This window comes from Leucoraja erinacea, chromosome 16, assembly GCF_028641065.1.
Source record: "Leucoraja erinacea ecotype New England chromosome 16, Leri_hhj_1, whole genome shotgun sequence".
In the NCBI taxonomy this organism is placed as follows: Eukaryota; Metazoa; Chordata; class Chondrichthyes; order Rajiformes; family Rajidae; genus Leucoraja; species Leucoraja erinaceus.
In genome coordinates this window covers 45,108,411-45,129,124 of record NC_073392.1, presented here as the reverse complement: position 1 = coordinate 45,129,124, position 20,714 = coordinate 45,108,411, and the positions used below count along the sequence as shown (strand labels likewise).

General features: G+C 42.4%; 1 protein-coding gene across 1 annotated transcript in view; it reads right to left on the bottom strand.

The window, feature by feature from the left end:
- Nucleotides 1-2,719: 2,719 nt before the first annotated feature.
- The window catches only part of si:dkey-32e6.3 (uncharacterized), a 42,228-nt gene continuing 24,233 nt past the window's right edge, over nucleotides 2,720-20,714 (bottom strand). Inside the window, exon 6 of the mRNA XM_055648307.1 lies at nucleotides 2,720-3,547. Within this exon, the coding sequence (XP_055504282.1) occupies nucleotides 3,380-3,547 (168 nt within the window). The 3' untranslated portion in view covers nucleotides 2,720-3,379. The remainder of the gene's footprint in view (nucleotides 3,548-20,714) is intronic.

The following is a 20,714-nucleotide window of genomic DNA, read 5'->3' as shown; positions in this document are numbered from 1 at the left end:
TGCTAAAGCCACTCCATTATTTGCTACAAAAAGACGTGAAATGGATGTGGGGAAAGGAACAGCAACTTGTATTTGACATCTGCAAGGAAAACTTGACAAGTGACAAACTTCTTGTTGACTATGATACGACACGTGAGATAAAACTTGCTTGTGATGCTTCAAGTTATGGTGTAGGTGCAGTGATCTCCCACGTAATGAATGACGGACAGGAAAAGCCTATTGCTTTTCCATCCCGCACCCTGTCATCGAGTGAACGCAACTATGCGCAGAGAATAGAAAAGGAACCACTTTCTGGTGCTGGCACTCAGCATCGTGTTCGGAATCAAGATAAATTCCATCATTTTCTGCGCGGGTTTCGGCAGACCATTCATAACGGGTGACTGATCACAAGCCACTACTAGTGATACTTGGTCCCAAGTCAGCTATACCTTCCTGGCGGCAACGGGGCGGCGGCAATTTTGCTGTCCCAGATGACTACAAGACGCTCTCCAAGTGGCAGTTGCAGATGCGTTTTTTGCCCCAGGGTGACGTGTCAAAGCTCAGCATGAAACAAGTGGTTGGCAGACTTTCCAGTGACTGAAGTACAGAGAACCACAGCAGCAAACAAAGAAAGACATGTGTTACTCACCTGCAGACATTGAATGATGAAATCGGTTGGATACGCCTAAGTCAGAGCTGAAGCCCCATAATTGGCCATTTATCATGTGAACAAAAACAATTAAGTCAAGTGGTCACCAGAGGACTCCCACAAAAAGGAGAGGTATTTCAATCTAGATGATGCAAGTTGGTGTTCTCAGTCCTCCCAGACTTTCCAGTAGAGACAAATGTGCACAAGAAATTGCAGAAAATAGAAACAGTGTGTGGAAGAAAGATACTTAGTTGAAGTTGGGATAGTATGAACAGTGTTCATTGATCAAATGATTGGACTGAAATCCCTGATAGTCAACTGTGATTGAAACACAAAGGAGTTAGTACAGACAAAAGAACTGTTTCCTCTGGTCAAAGTTCAGAAGCCAAACAGACAAAGCTGAAGCCTTTCCAGTCAATCGACGCAATGAAATTAGAGTCAACACCTAAATCACTGGTGTTACTGACCACTGCAACCCTGGTCATGGCGAAGTAGACCTTTTCAGAGAGTTCATCTAGATTTTTTGCGAAAACGGTAATGACCACTTTCTGGTGCTTTGTAGTTAGATGAGGGTAAAACATATGGGGTCAAGCACAGTTTTCGTTCAGAACAGTTTCAAAGAGTTCATGCAGCGGAATGGTGTAAAACACATTTGTTCCCCCATACCATTAAGGCGGCGGAAAGGTCTGTTAGGTTGTCAAAGCCACTCTCAAGAAACAGGTTTTGCAGGTTGTTCAAAGCTCAGCATGAAACAGCAAGTTTTTGCTGAAGTACAGAACCAAATCACCAAATTAGGTTACTCACCTGCAGAACTGTTGATGAAAGAAGGCTAAAATTTGCCTAAGTCTAGTTCAACCAATTTGGCTTTGAGAGTTGATCAAAAACAATTGAATCAAAACTGTCACTTAAATCAAAAATAGGTACTTCAATCCAATGAGCAGGTTCGTGTTCTTAGATCCCAACAAGTCCAGTAGAAAAAATGGGACAGTGTGATGTAGTGGAATTGTGGAACATACTAGTTTGAAGTTGGAGATAGGATCAAAATGTGGTCTGCCAAAGAAACCAAGGGAATGTTGGGTATCCCTAGTCTTCTATCTTGTGAGTTCCAGCCACTTGCACAAAGTTATTGGTCATTCTAAAGAAACAGTCCTCTGGAAGTCAGAGTACTAACAAGATTCATAACAAAAACAGTTCATCAAATAAACCTCAGATTTTTATTGAACGATTAGGCAGGAATTAAACCATTAAGCAATTTATGAACATTAACTTGTCATAGAATCCTCCACACAGTAAAATAAATTATGTGTTATCATTGCTCATGGATCCCTTTAGTGTATAACAAGAAAATTGTTGGGCGGATTAAAAAGGAGGAGAAAGTCAACCATACATATGCTAATGTTGGCCTTTTAAAAAGAATCAGGGTAATAAATCTTATTTTCCAAAGCCTGCAGATACATTGTTCATTCTACTGTCCGGAATATAACAATATTCATAACAAAAAAATCATCAAATACTCAGCATTTTTATTGAACATTATGCAATTATTGAACATTAAGCAATTCATGAACATTAAGTTCCATCGATCCTCCACACAGTTATGCCATTGCTCATGGATCCCTTTAGGGAGTTGGGATAAATAAAGGTAGGCAGAAGAAACAGCAAAGCTCATTAATGAAATTATTTTTTCCCAAAGAAAGACAAGTAATTCAATGCATGAAGTTTATTTTTTTTATTGTAACTGACACAGAACAGATTCAGAAAGTCAATGTGTACAAGTTTCCAGAACTCTCCAGTTACACAAATCAATCAACTGAACATCTACTCATCACTAAATTGCTGACTTACAATAGTTAAATCTAAAAAGGCTGAACAAACAGCATACAAAGCCTCAAAGAAATAAATTTTTGACAATAACATACTCAATACTTATGAAATAATAAAGCATCTTTTTTTATTGGAAAATGATAATCAAGGGATACATTTAATTCAAGAAAGTTCAAATATAGTTTTGATTCAATATCAATCAAAATAATTTCTGTTCTTAATGACATTGTAACTGCACAAATCACTGATTATTCAGACTACAATTAATGCCTCTAAAAAGTCTGAACAATATTCTCAGTACTTACAAAGCAAAATGCTATTCATTTAACAAGAATCACTCATTTCTGTTCTTGACATGCACAAATCACTGATTATTCAGACTATAAAAGGCCTAGTTGTAGTCACACCAGCTAGTAAGATGCTTGTTGAAATACTATTAAACAGCTACTGTAAAACTCATCAAATGCTTGTTTTATCCAGGACGGAAATGGATGCAACTACAATTTACATTTGTTCTGAAATCCCAAAGAAACTTTTGTTCAACTCTTATATATTAATTGATATTATACATCCCTGTTTCATTACACTATTAAAATGTAACATTTCCATACAGTGCATTACCCAGTAAAATGAACAGATTTATATTAATGTTTAATGAATATTTATGAAAATCCCTTTTATATCATACAGTTGAAGTTTGAGATACAATATAATAACTTTAAACATTTCTATAATAGAGATCAATGTCAGGTTCTTTTTTCCAGTAATTTATCATTACAGTTATAACTTTAACTTTTAAACAATGTATTTCAAAATTCATCATGTCCATATGTATATATTTAATATAATTATATTAACCCGTCTCTTTTTCAAACACATACCCTGAGTTTATCAGCTAGGATTGCTGATGTGATAGGATGCCCTCGTTTACAACAGAGCTGTGTAGTTGTTGTAGTTCTCTTCACACTGCTCCACACACTTGATGAAATAATGCCGGTCATGGATGGCCTTGAGAAGGTCAGTCCGGACCAAGCAAACGTCTTCCAACTCTGCGGTTGGGACAATTCGGGTTTCACTGCCACCATCTACAAACATCTGTTATTTTGTGAAAGGGAAAACAGAATTGCTGATTTGATTAAATATGTTGAAAAATCACAGAAGTTACACTTGCTAGCAGTACGGTACTCCACATAGCTTAAGGAATAAGATAAATTAGTTCATTGACCAGACAATTCTATATGTTGAAAATCTAGCCAAGATTGGTACAAAATATGCTATACAAGATGCAACAATTCTATTGTCAGTGGCTAATACTATAAACTTAAAAGTTTGCAGCAACAATATTTAGTTATTTCACTGTTCGCCAGTCAGATATTTGCAATGAGTTTCCGCTCTTAATTTGTCAGAGAATATTTTGGTTTCAACCTGTGGTCAACTGACATAACAATAATATCAGCCAGTTGTTCCATTCAATAGCCATTTCCCAGTCTTGTGAGACCTGCATTCACTGCGGAGCTTATTGCATAATTAAGATTCTCCCGGGCAATAGAGGTTGATTTCTATGCGTTCTAACTAAGGTAAAGATTTCAAAGGTCACTCCAATTCTGCCTTATTAATGTTACCAACAACAGTGTTCAGTAATGTTCATGGTATGGAAATGAATTAGTCAAAATTCAGAAATTACTCTCTTGTTCACTTTATGTTATTGTCCACGGGCTGGTCTAAATAATTAATCTTAGGAAGTGCAACAGGTACAACGTCCTGAGGTTAATTTGAGGGCAAAGCTGGTTGCTCATAAATTTCTACCTCAAAGTCAAAACACATCAATGTGACTGTATGTGCTTGCTTGTTTTGCATGTAGAGCAAAATAGGACTAACATACTTGGATGTTTAAGCATCCAAAACTAGATATGCATACAATACAATATGAGGTCCATATCAATGCTTTCCTACTGTGCTGTGTTATCAAGTTGATTACTATGCACAGACATTGTGGGCCTATGCTGTACAGTTCTATGCATTATCATTACTGCCTGTGCTGGGGTCAAGGAAAGAGCGTTCACTTCGCGGCCCTGTTTCCACCAATCTTTCCACCACCACGCACGAGAAGCACAAGACAGACACCATTGTATGCAGATGCCGAGACGTGTGTTCAGCTCTGGCTGAACAACTTCTAATCTTGTGCGTGGACTCGATAAGAAGAAGAGAATGCCTGTGCTGCAATTCTCACAAGCTCTGATCTTCCATTTGCAATTTAACCCAGATATAATTAAATAATGCACGATGAATAAACACAATTAAAACTTGACAAACGCAACTCAAACTCTCATGTTCAATTCTTGCAAAAGAATCATAAACACCTCATTGTTTTGAGTGATGTCATACAGTTCTCCCAATCGGTTAGACCTGTTATTAGTCCATGACACATCTTTTAATTTAATGTTAGAACAATTTAAAGATGGCACCATATACTTGATAAATAATTCAATTTGCATGGTTACTTTCACAACATAACTTTTTAAATAGGTCAGCATTCGGAACAGATGTGCGGCAACAGTGATTTGTCGCCAGAATATCCAAAGCCTTTCTACCAACAATATAGTGACTGCCCACTCGAATGGTTGAATGTAGCTACAGTGCTACAGCTCATCATCATCTAGGATGAAATAGCTTAGAGATTGACACCACAACCATTCACTCCCTCATCTTCAGGGTATAACATCCTTAAGATGCACTTTCCAAAGCCTCAAACTCAATCATTTGAGGCAATAAGCAGAAGGAAACTGTATCTGTATCTGTATCTGTAAGTTCCCCTCTGAGTCACAGTTTTCTGACTTGATATATATATAGCTATACCTTCATTATCACATCAAAATCCTTTAATGTGCTACATACAGTAAAAAGGACCGCATAAGTCTATTCACAACATGGACAGCACAGCCCATCACTACCTTGTCAGGGATAATTAGGTATAGCTAGCATTAGAAATGAAGTCTGCATCAATTAAATAAAGAAGACTTCTACTCGTATAGTGCAGAGCAATTCTTCTCACACCTAATTAGGACTGGGACAGTGTCCTATAGAGCCATATTCAACATCATCCATTAGTTCTTTTCTTGCATCTATAATACCCATGTTTCCCAATCTTGCCATTCCACCTGATCGTATTTTCTCCAATGTGCAAATCAGTTCTTCAGTTTTTTAAATGTTCACCACTTCACACTGGATCCTGAAACAGCTTTATAGTTGTTTCTTGACTTTTCTGACATATTTTGATGCCTTTTCCAAACAGAATATATTAAACTGGAATGTATAAAAATGAACTGCAGATGCTGATATAAACCGAGGATAGACACAAAAAGCTGGAGTAACTCAGCGGGACAGGCAGCATCTCTGGAGAGAAGGAATGGGTGGCGTTTCGGGTCGAGATCCTTCTTCAGACTGGTTAGGGAAAAGGGAAAAGAGAGATATAGATGGTTGTGGAGAGATAAAGAACGATGTATGAAAGATATGTATGAAAGTAGCGATAAAAGAAACCGGCTGTTTGTAAGGTGAAAATGAGAAGCTAGTGCGACGGGTTGGGGTGGGATAGAGAGAGGGAATGCCAGGGCTATCTGAAGTGAGAGAAATCAATATTCATACCACTGCCCAAGCGAAATATGAGATCAGACCCAACCCAGATTACAGGTACCGACAGTCCATCTGCCGCTTTTCGCAACAGTTCTCCTGCCGTGTCCCGCGTTCTACACTGGCTGCGACACGCCGGCAGCAGCAGGCCCCCGCTCTGACTCTCCCGCAGCTCCAGGCCTCACTCACCCACACCAGCAACAGACCCCAACTGTACTTCATTCCACGCCAGATCCACACCCTCAACCAACCTACCTGTAATCTACCAACGATCACAAGCTTGCTCGCCCCACAGACCAGTCCCTCCACTGGCACTTCTCGACTCGAACGCGCACAGGCCCGGCACTCCACTGCTGGACCGTGTCGCCTGCCCGAACACCACGAGGCCGAGATTGCCACCATGAGGAGCAGCACCAACATCCACCACCATCCCGGCCGATCCCGGGCCCGGACCACCGTTACTGCCGTGGCTGTCGACTGCAGTCGCCGGCCCCCCACAGGCCTCCACCAGTGACTCCACCAACCCTCACCTCTCCACCGCCCACCAGCGGGTCGGAGCTGTCACCTCACCTGAGTTCCAGGCTCAGCACCAGACCCACAACCTTCCCGATGCAGACTCCAACAGCACGTGGCCTGACTCTGCTGGGTCCTACTGCTTCCCCCCCCCCCCCCCCCCCCATAGGCAACCTCAGTAGTGATGGGTCTTCCCCTTCCACCTCTTTAACCAGGTTACCCCGACCACACCCAACCCATACAATAATCCTCACGTCCCCCTCCTCTCTGAACACCCACCATCCACTTACCAGATCTCGCCTCAGTCTTTGTCCACTCCCCTTCCCTCCTTTCTGCCCTCTTTCTCTTCCATTGTCAGAGTGAGGCTAAACACAAAATGGAGGAACAGCATCTCACATTTCGCTTGGGCAGCTTGCAGCCCAGTGGTACGAATATTGATTACCCTCCCTTCAGGTAGCCCCGGAATTCCCTATAATTCTATCCCTCTCCCACCCGAGTCAAATAGAGAAAGCTAGTAGACTAGGGGAAGAGCCGACTCTGGACTTACCTGGACTTGTACCTTGTCCTTTTACCATCTGGACGCCCGCAGCAACGGCTGCGGAGGGTTGAGGTCCCGACCATGGGGGAAAATGGAGGAGGACTGGCCAAATTGTGTGCCTTCCACCACAGTGATGAATGCTGTGGTGGATGTTTATGTTAAATTTTTATTGTGTTTTTGTGTGTGTTCTTTATAATTGTATCGCTACTGACATATTCATTTCACTTGCACTTATGTGCAATGTGACAAATAAACCGTATTGTATTGTATTGTAGACAGTGTGTGAGGCAGGAGGCAGAGAAGGGAAGCACTTAGACCCAACGTCGGGGGGAAAGAAGAAAAAGATAATAAACAGAGAATAAGAGGTGGTGGGTTTCTTAAATGTGTGAGCAGTGAGACAGAGAGGTGTGAAATGAGGGTAGAAGCAATAGGTAGCAAGGTGAAAAGTAAAAGTGGCAGGCAGACAAATCCAAGGCAAAAATCAAAAAGGGCCACTTTTCAACATAATTGTACAAGCGGTAAGAGTGTTTTAAATACAAGCCTGAAGGCTTTATGTCTCAATGCAAGGAGCATTCGTAATAAGGTGGATAAGTTGAAGGTGCAGATAGCTATTAATGACTATGATATAGTTGGGATCACGGAGACATGGCTCCAGGGTGACCAAGGCTGGGAGCTGAACATCCAGGGATATTCAATATTCAGGAGGAATAGACAGAAAGGAAAAGGAGGTGGGGTAGCGTTACTGATTAGAGAGGAGATTAACGCAATGGAAAGGAAGGACATTAGCTTGGAGGATGTGGAATCGATATGGGTAGAGCTGCGAAACACTAAGGGGCAGAAAACGCTAGTGGGAGTTGTATACAGGCCACCTAACAGTAGTAGTGGAGTTGGGGATGGCATCAAACAGGAAATTAGAAATGCGTGCAACAATGGTAAAAGAGTTATAATGGGTAACTTCAATCTACATATAGATTGGGTGAATCAAATTGGCTGGGGTGCTGAGGAAAGAGGATTTCTTGGAATGTATGCAGGATAGTTTTCTAAACCAACATGTAGAGGAACCAACAAGAGAGCAGGCTATTCTAGACTGGGTATTGAGTAATGAGGAAGGGTTAGTTAGCAGTGTTTAAGAAGGAACTGCAGATGCTGGAGAATCAAAGGTACACAAAAAAGCTGGAGAAACTCAGCGGGTGCAGCTGCTGCACCCGCTGAGTTTCGCCAGCTTTTTTGTGTACCTAGGGTTAGTTAGCAGTCTTGTTGTGTGTGGCCCCTTGGGCAAGAGTAACCATAATATGGTTGAGTTCTTCACTAGGATGGAGAGTGACATAATTAATTCAGAAACATGGGTTCTGAACTTAAAGAAAGGTAACTTTGAGGGTATGAGACGTGAATTGGCCAAGATAAGCTGGCAATTCATTCTAAAAGGTTGATGGTGGATATGCAATGGAAGGCATTTAAAGACTGCATGGATGAACGACAACAATTGTTCATCCCAGTTTGGCAAAAGAATAAATCAGGGAAGGTTGTGCATCCGTGGATAACAAGGGAAATCAGGGATAGTTTCAAAACAAAAGATGAAGCATACAAATTAGCCAGAAAAAGCAGCCTACCAGAGGACCGGGAGAAATTCTGAGTCCAGCAGAGGAGGACAAAGGACTTAATTAGGAAAGGGAAAATAGATTATGGAAGAAAACTGGCAGGGAACACAAAAACTGACTGCAAAGGTTTTTATAGATATGTGAAGAGAAAAATATTAGTTAAAACAAATGTAGGTCCCTTGCAGTCAAAAACAGGCGAATTGATCATGGGGAACAAGGACATGGCGGACCAATTGAATAACTACTTTGGTTCTGTCTTCACTAAGGAAGACATAAATAATCTGCCGGAAATAGCAGGGGACCGGGGGGTCAAATGAGATGGAGGAACTGAGTGAAATCCAGGTTAGCCGGGAAGTGGTGTTAAGTAAATTAAATGGATTAAAGGCCGATAAATCCCCAGGGCCAGATAGGCTGCATCCTACTTAAGGAAGTAGCCCCAGAAATAGTGGATGCATTAGTGATAATTTTTCAAAACTCTTTAGATTCTGGAGTAGTTCCTGAGGATTGGAAGGTAGCTAATGCAACCCCACTTTTTAAAAAGGGAGGGAGAGAGAAAACGGGGAATTACAGACCATTTAGTCTAACATCGGTAGTGGGGAAACTGCTAGAGTCAATTATTAAAGATGGGATAGCAGCACATTTGGAAAGTGGTGAAATCATTGGACAGTCAGCATGGATTTATGAAAGGTAAGTCATGTCTGACGAATCTTATAGAATTTTTCGAGGATGTAACTAGTGGAGTGGATAAGGGAGAACCAGTGGATGTGTTATATCTGGACTTTCAGAAGGCTTTCGACAAGGTCCCACATAAGAGATTAGTATGCAAACTTAATGCACACGGTATTGGGGGTTCAGTATTGATAGATAATTGGCTGACAGACAGGAAATAAAGAGTAGGAGTATACGGGTCCTTTTCAGAATGGCAGGTAGTGACTAATGGGGTACCGCAAGGCTCGGTGATGGGACCCCAGCTATTTACAATATATATTAATAATTTGGACGAGGGAATTGAATGCAACATCTCCATGTTTGCGGATGACACGAAGCTGGGGGGCAGTGGTAGCTGTGAGGAGGATGCTAGTAGGCTGCAAGGTGACTTGGATAGGCTGGGTGAGTGGGCAAATGCATGGCAGATGCAGTATAATGTGGATAAATGTGAGGTTATCCACTTTGGTGGCAAAAACAGGAAAGTAGACTATTATCTGAATAGTGGCCGATTAGGAAAAGGGGAGATGCAACGAGATCTGGGTGTCATGGTAGACCAGTCATTGAAAGTAGGCATGCAGGTGCAGCAGGCAGTGAAGAAAGCGAATGGTATATTTGGTCTCCTAATCTGAGGAAAGACATTCTTGCCATAGAGGGAGTACAGAGAAGGTTAACCAGACTCCTGTGATGTCAGGACTTTCATATGAAGAAAGACTGGATAGACTCGGCTTGTACTCGCTAGAATTTAGAGAAACGTATCTTATAGAAATGTACAAAGAGAATCTTATAGAAACGTACAAAATTCTTAAGGGGTTGGACAGGCTAGATGCAGGAAGATTGTTCCCGATGTTGGGGAAGTCCAGAACAAGGGGTCACAGTTTAAGGATAGGGGGGGAAGTCTTTTAGGACCGAGATGAGAAAAACATTTTTCACACAGAGAGTGGTGAATCTGTGGAATTCTCTGCCACAGAAGGTAGTTGTGGCCAGTTAATTGGCTGTATGTAAGAGGGAGTTAGATGTGGCCCTTGTGGCTAAGGGGATCAAGGGGTATGGAGGGAAGGCAGGTACGGGATACTGAGTTGGATGATAAGCCATGATCATATTGAATGGCGGAGCAGGCTCGAAGGGCCGAATGGCCTACTCCTGCACCTATTTTCTATGTTTCTATGCTGGTTCTTTGTCCTGGAAGTGTCTAAATACAAATACCCTTAGGTCAACATGGAGCAAGTTCCCTGCAATGCTTTAAAACTAATATAATCCACAAGGACTTGCATCAGTGTCTGGTGCCCAAAGGTGCAAATTGTAACAGGAACACATGGTTGAATGACACCAGGGAATAGCCATTACAAATTTCATTTGTTATCACATTTAATTGTCGTAAAGATGATTTTCAGTTGGAAAACTGAAAAGTAAACTGCGTCATTCTACTGAATTACCAGACAAATATATCTTCAGGCAGAAATATGGTTATTTTGGTTGCACAAAGTGATAAACGTGGCTTTGAAAATTGGAATGTATTTTCTATTAGAAGCTTATCAATTACTGCTGAATTAGAAAAGTACTAATGGGTTTACAGGAATGGTGCGTGTCTCAGCATCTGAATACAGATAAAATACATCTAGACATTGGCCAGGAACAACTATTCCCAGCACATTGTAATCAATTAGTTATTAAATCATAAGAGTAGAAGAAAAATGATTAAAAAAATAATGGTGAGCTAATTTAGGATGGCAGTGTATACCTTTGGTAATGTTCGAGTTAATTCTCTGTGGAAAACTCATAAAACTGAAAACTGAATAAACTCATCCCAAAAAGTCTGTATCTTGGCCTTGGCGGGTCTCCATCTGCAAATGGCTTCTGGACTTCCTGACAGGAAGGTCTCAGTCGGTTGGAAGTTCTCATAATATTTCTTCTGTCCTGACCTTCAATACTGATGGTCCTCAGAATTTTGAACTCAGTCCCTTTCTCTACTCCTTATATAATAGTAAGATTAAACGAGAACTTACCAGTTTGAAGTTTGATCTGTATTTTATGAGGCATTACGATGAGGGGTTACGTGAAGAGATTAAAGATTACATAGATAGGTACCTGGTGATTTAGCCTTGATGCGCGGCATACTTCAAAGCAGCGGTGTGGAATCACAGATAGACACAGTTATTGAAATAAACGTAGTAAAGAAAAGGAGACATCGGTTATCAGTTTTTGAGGGTGGGAGCGGAGGGCACGTAATCCCTCATCGTAACTCCTCATAAAATACAGATCAAACTTCAAACTGGTAATTTCTCGTTTAATCTTACTATTTTACTTCGGAGTCACGTGAGTGACTACGTGAAGATTTTAAAGCTGTGATTTCAAACCGTGTAACAGTTATTACTTCACTCACTGCCGAAGTCCTTGAGGGAGGAAGTGTGTTATCGTAATCAACCAATTAATCTGTTTGTAGAAAAACACAACGGTATTTTTTAACAATAACAACAAAGAAATTAAATTGCTCCCCTGGGCTTAAATTAAATATTTACAGTCTGTAAAAAATGTTCTGCAAATAAAGCTGGTTTTGCCAACGGCTTATTATAAAAAGTTCTGAACGTTCTTTCCCCCGACCATCCTGCTGTAGCCAGGATGTGGTCTATAGGCACGTCCATTCTTTTGGCCGTCGACATGGATGCTGCCCTGGTGGAGTGAGATTTGTACATGTTAGTGTTTATCCCAGCAGCTTTTAGCACCTGCTTGAGCCATCTCGAAATGGTTTGGCTCGTCACCCGACTATTAGGTTTTTTATGACTGACCCATAAGGCTTTTTCACTCCCTCGAATATTTTTGGTTGTGTCCATGTAGGACAGTAGGTGGGTCATGGCACATAACCGTGGTTCTGGCGGGTAAGCCCGGAATTTCACGACTGGATTAGGTGTTCCTGGTCTGCTCTGTTTGATCAGTCCCTGGATAATGAAAGAGATCTGGTCTGGAGCTGTGATCATGTTGTCCAGTCGCAATAGGTGTAGTGACTGGACCCTCTGTGCAGATACAAGTGCCATCAACATGAGTGTTTTGAGCATAGATTGTTCCAGGTTGAGGGATCTGGCTGGTGGCCATCCCCTGAGGTATGTCAGGACCACACTGACATCCCATATATGGGTATACCTTGGTCTAGGGGGTTAGAGTTGTAAATACCCTTCATTAGTTTGACCACCAGCAGGTGGGACCCCATGGCCTGTTGTCCTGGAGCTTGTTTTAAATAGACAGACAGGGCACTTCTAGCTGTGTTGATGGCACTGTAGCCGAGTCCTTCATCGTGGTGAAGGTTTGTCAGGAATTCCAGTACATTGGTAACTGTAGCGGTTGAGTAGGTGGTCACCGTATCCAAGCAGTACTTCTCCCACTTTTTGATGCTGGACAAGTACTGTTTTCTTGTGGATGTTCGGAGGGATGTCGTGGAGTAATGGGAACCATGGCTGTGTAGGCCAGTCGGGTACTATCAAAATACCTGAAGCAGAGTCCATTTGTATTTTGCTTAGTACCCGGCTGATGAGGCAGAAGGGAGGAAATGCATAGAAGACATTTCCCCATGCGCGAACGCATCTACCGCTGCTGCCTCAGGGTCTGGTTCCCAAGCGACATACATAGATAGGTACCTGGTGATTTAGCCTTGATGCAAATAGGTCGATATCTGGCGTGCAATATTGCTTAATAATTTTTGCAAACACTTTGGGGTTTAACATCCATTCGGTGTTGTCATTAAATTTGCGTGACCTGGTGTCTGCCACTGTATTTAGCTTACCTGGCAGGTAAGTTGCTGATAGCCAAATATGTCTTTTGACACACCATTGCCAAATTGTGTTGACCAATTTGTTGTATGATATCGATTTTATACCGCCCATATGGTTAATGTAGGCCACCACCGTAGTATTGTCTATTTGTAACCGAACATGCAAGTGATGCATATTGGATGCATATGCTTTTAAACCATAAAAGGCACCCAACATCTCTAGATAGTTAATGCCCAGTGTAAGTAGTAATGATGACTCTAGGTTAGTTCATCTACCACCTGTGCTGGATATGGAGTTAGTCGCTCCCCAGCCTTGAGCACTGGCATCTGGTTGGATAACTAAAGTAAGGTTAATGATGATGATAGGGCTGAAACTATGCCAAACGTTTTCTGCCCACCACTGTAGTTCTGATATTGCTTCAGTGGGTAATTTCATGATACGATCATAATGACCTGCATGTCGTTTTAGTGCCTGTACCTTTGCTCTTTGTAAGTTTTGATAGTGCAAAGGTCCAAATTGTGTAGCCGGAAATGCTGCTGCCATTTCCCCAATTACTCTTGCTACTTGTCGAATAGTTGGTCGCTTGTTGACCATTAAATTGTTGCATGATTGTGTCAATTCAGTTGTTTTGGCTTTTGGCAAAGTTCCAGACATGTGGTCTGAGTTAATTATGAAGCCCAAGTAGTCCATGGTTGTGGATGGCTTCACCTTAGATTTATCTGGATGTAAGACAAATCCCAAGGTTTCGAACAACTGTTTGGTAGCTGACACAGCTGATATAGCCAATTCCATGGTCTTGCCTACTATTAAGATATCATCAAGATAGAAGGGGTTGTGGATAATGAAGTAGATTTTCAAAGTCTACAGAGAGATGTATGCCAGTTGGAAGAGTGGGCTGAAAGATGGCAGATGGAGTTTAATGTTGATAAGTGTGAGGTGCTACATCTTGGCAGGATAAATCAAAATAGGACGTACATGGTAAATGGTAGGGAATTGAAGAATGCAGGTGAACAGAGGGATCTGGGAATAACTGTGCACAGTTCCCTGAAAGTGGAATCTCATGTAGATAGGGTGGTAAAGAAAGCTTTTGGTGTGCTGGCCTTTATAAATCAGAGCATTGAGTATAGAAGTTGGGATGTAATGTTAAAATTGTACAAGGCATTGGTGAGGCCAATTCTGGAGTATGGTGTACAATTTTGGTCGCCTAATTATAGGAAGGATGTCAACCAACAAAATAGAGAGAGTACAGAGTCACAAATGAAAGAGCGTATAAGTCTCCAGAGAGATTTACTAGAATGTTGCCTGGGTTTCAGCAACTAAGTTACAGAGAGAAAGGTTGAACAAGTTAGGGCTTTATTCTTTGGAGCGCAGAAGGTTAAGGGGGGACTTGATAGAGGTCTTTAAAATGATGAGAGGGATAGACAGAGTTGAAGTGGATAAGCTTTTCCCACTGAGAGTAGGGAAGATTCAAACAAGGGGACATGACTTGAGAATTAAGGGACAGAAGTTTAGGGGTAACGTGAGGGGGGACTTCTTTACTCAGAGAGTGGTGGCTGTGTGGAATGAGCTTCCAGTGAAGGTGGTGGAGGCAGGTTCGTTTTTATCATTTAAAAATAAATTGGATAGTTATATGGACAGGAAAGGAATGGAGGGTTATGGTCTGAGCGCAGGTATATGGGACTAGGGGAGAATACGTGTTCGGCACGGACTAGAAGGGGCGAGATGGCCTGTTTCAGTGCTGTAATTGTTATATTATATGGTTGTTATATGCCATGACAATATGTTTTTGTCTTCTTAATATTGCCAGGGCTGGTTTTAGTATCTTGGTGAATAATCTTAGGGCTGATGTTAACCCATGGGGTAATGCTTTAAACTGCCATTTCTGCCCCATCCAGGTAAATTTCAGGTATCTGCGATGATCTTTGTGAATGGGTACTGAATAGTAAGCATCTTTGAGGTCAATACTTCCCATGAAGTATCCTTTGGAAATCAGTTGTTTGGCAGTAACAAACGTTTCCATTTTGAAATGTACATACTTAACAAACATATTTAGTGAAGTTAAGTCAATGATGATGCGACACCCACCATCTTTTTTAGTTTTAGTGAATATATTTGACACAAATTCCAAGGGTTCATGTTTTGTTTTTTCAATGATACCCTTAGTGATTAGTCTCACCAGTTCAGCTTGTCCCTCTCGTTTCTCTTTAACTGAGAGGGAAAAGACCCTCTGGGGTGAATGTTGAACTGGTGGCAATTTTTCTAGTATTAATTGTATTTGTATCCACTAATGCTATTGAGTATATACTTGTCACTCGTGATAGACTCCCATGCTTCCTTAAACAGGTGTAATCTCCCCCCTGTTAGTATTGCGCCCCTAGTTTCTATATGCTGGTAGGAACCAGACCCACCTACCTCCATGGTTATGGGTGTTTCTTCTGTCTCTTCCCAGACCAGCGAGTCTTGCGCGTTGTCTGACGTGGCGGTGATGTTTGGGGGGTGCATTTTCCATGGGGTCCGCTCTGGGCCTTGGTCTAAAAAATACTTCAGGTGATGATATGGGGACCCTGAGCTTTCACCAGTCCCATAGGGTAGACGTCGACTGGTGGACGCGATGGGGTGCTGCTGCTTGGGTATTGTTGTTTTGGGTTTGCTCGTCCCAGGGCCCGGGACCGAAAGTTTTAGAGGTCTCTTCCATATCCTTGACTTTTTTAGTGAGGTCTTTGCCAAAGAGCAGTGTGTCTGGCTCAGTAGTTGGGATTTTGCACAACCCGGCGAATTTTGGATTGAGGGCAGGTCTTATAATTTCTCTATTGTCCACAGAACGAGTAAATGATGTGATGGCTGACGTCAGGAGCCTGAGGATCCGCTGCAGTTTCAGCTCCTGATTTCGAATATTTGTCCCAACGTGCCCCCAGATTTGGCTGTTGACAGCCGGCACTTTGAGTGATTCACAATTTTCAGGAGCTGTGTATAATTCTAAGACCTCATTAACCACCTGCTCCTGTAGGGGCCTGTTGGAAAGGTGGTTAATGCTGGCCGCTAGTTTAGGCTCTAATGGCCGTCCTGCACCTGGGGCTGCCACGTAGCGGTCCACCACACCCAGCAGCTCTTCCTGTTCCTGCACCCCTGGCATACTCCCGACTTCTTCAGCCAGCATCCCCTCTTCCTGACCAGCCCAGCCCTGGTCGCCAAAGCTGCCCTCGGATGAGGGGGAAGCGATGGCCAGTGCACAAGGCACTGTGGAGGGAGTGCCTGAACTCCCCCTGCGAGACTGCTCCTCACGCAGCGAGTCTCGCTGGAGCACTTGCTCCAGGAGCCGCTCCATGCGGCTCAGGCGGCTGTCTCTCCCCCGAACGGGTGGTGAGACGTCCCCGTCCGACGAATCGGAAACCACCGGCCGGATGGTCTTCCTGGTGGCTTTGCATCCAGTCCGCTGCTCAGGCGCTAACGAGACTGGGCTCGGCCCGGTGTCGGGGATGGCGGAGCGCCGGGTAAGCGGTCCTACCGCCTCCTGCCCCCCACTGATGGAACGCTCCTCCGTTGGAGTCGAGCGGGGAACAGGTTTCTTCAAGAGCCTTTTCTTGTTCATATTCATGCTGTGGAAACAAGCAGAAGGCTCTCCTTGCCAACAGAAAGCCGACCTCAGAGTAACTTACCTGACGGTCCATCTTTTAAACTGTAGCGGGAGCGCCTGACTCCCGCTGCGGCCGCTGTTGCACTGCTGAACGTAATGCCGCGCATGCGCGCTGAGCGGGCTCTTCACGTAGTCACTCACGTGACACCGAAGTAAAATCATGACTGTGTAGTCAAGTATAATGTCAACTCCATCTTTAAATTTGCCAGTGATACCACTGTTGTCGGCTGGATCAACAACAATAACAAGATGAAGTATAGGAAATGGATCCAGAACTTTGTTGTTTGTTGTCAGAACAATAACAACAACAACATAATGTCAGCAAAGCAAAAGTATTGATTGGGGATCTAAGAAAATGAAGGGGTGAACACAATAGTATCATAATCAATGGAGGTGTAGAGATGGTTGACAGCTTCAAAGTTCTAAGCATCAATATTATCATCACCATTGGCTATCATTCATAGTCAAGTGTGGGTCCTTTCTGTGAGTCTTAAGATGGCTGAAGAGGCCGATTCTGGAGCCACAGACTTTAACTTCTAGGTGGACGCTTGTGCTTGTCACCTTTTAATGTTTTCACAGATGCAATGATTTTAAAACAACACATCCAAACATTTGCTTTCTGAGATACCTGTAAATATTCAGCAAGTGCACAAGGTTTCTCTCAAACTTCCATAGTTGTGCAATAGAAAGTATTCTGACAGATACATCTCAGTCTGCCATGGAAATTGCTATGCTCTTGACTGCCACAACCTACAGAATGTGGTGAACACAGCTCTGTTCATAAAGGCTCGTCAGTTTATTCCATCCAGTCCATCTTCGTTGTTTGGGACAAATGATTAGGGCCAGAGGACCCATTCCTGTGTTGTATACTATGTTCATGGTGCATTGCATCAGGAAGAATGCAAAGATTCTCAAGGATGAACATGAACAGGCCGTTCAGCCAAATAATGTTTATACTAAACATGATGCCAAGTTAAACAAGTTTTGCCTGCCTGCTCATGATTCATATGTTGCAATTCCCTGCGTGTGTCTCTCTAAAAACCTCTTAAACTATCATATCTGCATCCGCCATTATCTGTGTGAAAAAAACTTACCTCACACATCTTCAGTGACCATTCATCCTCGCACCTTAAAGCTATGTCCTCTGGTCTTGTCATTTCCATCCTGGAAAAAAATTCTGACCATCTTCCTTATCCAAGTCTCTCACAATTTTATATACTTCTATCAGGTCTCCTCAACGTCCAAGGCACCGGAGAAAACAATCTGTGTCCAACCTCTCCTGGACTCTCCTTAACACCAGGCAGCATCCTGGTAAACCTATTCTGCACCTTCTCCAAAGCATCTGCATCCTTCCTGGGCAACCAGAATTGCACACAATACTCCAAATGTGGCCTAAGCAAGTTTTATAACCATATAACCATATAACAATTACAGAACGGGAACAGGCCATCTCGGCCCTTCTAGTCCGTGCCAAACACTTATTCTCCCCTAGTCCCATCTACCTGCACTCAGACCATAACCCTCCATTCCTTTCCCGTCCATATACCTATCCAATTTATTTTTAAATGATAAAATCGAACCTGCCTCCACCACTTCCACTGGAAGCTCATTCCACACAGCTACCACTCTCTGAGTAAAGAAATTCCTCCTCATGTTACCCATAAACTTCTGTCCCTTAATTCTCAAATCATGTCCTCTTGTTTGAATCTTCCCTACTCTCAATGGAAAAAGCTTATCCACGTCAACTCTGTCTATCCCTCTCATCATTTTAAAGACCTCTATCAAGTCCCCCCTTAACCTTCTGCACTCCAAAGAATAAAGACCTAACTTGCACAACCTTTCTCTGTAACTTAGTTGCTGAAACCCAGGCAACATTCTAGTAAATCTCCTCTGTACTCTGTCTATTTTGTTGACATCCTTCCTATAATTGGGCGACCAAAATTGTACCCCATACTCCAGATTTGGTCTCACCAATGGCTTGTACAATTTTAACATTACATCCCAACTTCTATACTCAATGTTCTGATTTATAAAGGCCAGCACACCAAAAGCTTTCTTTACCACCCTATCTACATGAGATTCCACCTTCAGGGAACTATGCACAGTTATTCCCAGATCCCTCTGTTCAACTGCATTCTTCAATTCGCTACCATTTACCATGTACGTCCTATTTTGATTTGTCCTGCCAAGATGTAGCACCTCACACTTATCAGCATTAAACTCCATCTGCCATCTTTCAGCCCACTCTTCCAAATGGCATAAATCTCTCTGTAGACTTTGAAAATCTACTTCATTATCCACAACCCCACCTATCTTAGTATCATCTGCATACTTACTAATCCAATTTACCACACCATCATCCAGATCATTGATGTATATGACAAACAATAGTGGACCCAACACAGATCCCTGTGGCACCCCACTAGTCACCGTCCTCCAACCTGACAAACAGCCATCCACCATTACTCTCTGGCATCTCCCATTCAGCCACTGTTGAATCCATCAAGCTGCTCCACCATTAATACCCAACAATTGAACTTTCTTAACCATCCTTCCATGTGGAACCTTGTCAAAGGCCTTACTGAAGTCCATATAGACAACATCCACTGCTTTACCCTCATCAATTTCCCTAGTAACCTCTTCAAAAAGTTCAAGAAGGTTAGTCAAACATGACCTTGTAAAGATGCAAAATGACTTCCTAGCTCTTATACTTAATGCTTTGACAATGAAGATATGCATACCATATGGCTTCTTTACCATGCCATCCATTCGTGTTGCTACTTTCAAATACTTAATTTGTTACTATGGACTTAGACTCCAAGATCCCTCTGTACATCATTGATATACCATTAACTGTATACTTTCTCCTTACATTCGACCTCCCGAAGTGCACCACCTCACACTGGCTCTGAGTAAACTGTGTCCAGCATTTCCCAGCCCATATCTATAACTGATCTAAATCCCACGGTATCCTTCACTTGCTAACCATCCATTTATATTTACATCCAAGACATTGATATGATCACAAACAACAGGCACCACAGCACAGATCGCTGTCGAGCACCACTGCCACAGACCTCCAGGCAGAATAATACCTTCCAGCCACCCAGGCCACTCCCTTTTCTCTCTTCTAGCTCCTGGGAACAGATACAGAAGCTTGAAACCCTAAATATCCAGACTTAAAAAGATCTTCTTTCCCAGTTATCTGACTCCTGAAGCAACTCTTCAACACCTCCTCCCAAAGGTGCTGTCCGCGTACTCTTAAGTTCTACCCCATTAGGTTATTCTATTGTTGTAGTTTCATTTTGTTTTTAACATGACCAGGTTGCACCACAATCTCGCACCATTCTACTATTTTGCACGTCATTGTGTTTATTGTCATATTTAACATTGCTTTAGATAATGAGACACAAAAGACTGGAAGTCTTCAGCAAATAACAGATTGCTGGAAGAATGCAGCAGGTCAAGTAACAACTGTGAAGGAAAAATGGACAGAAAATGGGGTCTGGAGAAGGGCCTGTCCTCAACTGTATGTACACTGTTTACTCAATGAGGTCCATGTTAACAAGGAATTCCATTGCACCCTGGTGTGTATGGCAATAAACTAATCTGAAATCTGGAGGGGAGGGAGAAATACATTGGAGATGGCAAAGAATACAAAACAATCAAAGACAGCCATTAAAAAATGGAAGGTTTCAAATGAAGGGAACATGAATTACAAGAGAGTTCATTATAAATATTGCAGTTTTTCCAAAAACAAGTGATCCCAAAATGATTGTTCACTGTCACCGTAATGTGACTGTAGAGGAATCCTCTAAAGCTGACACTTGCTTCAAAATGGAAGCAATAGGATGATAGTAGCATTTACAATGTTTATTCCCAG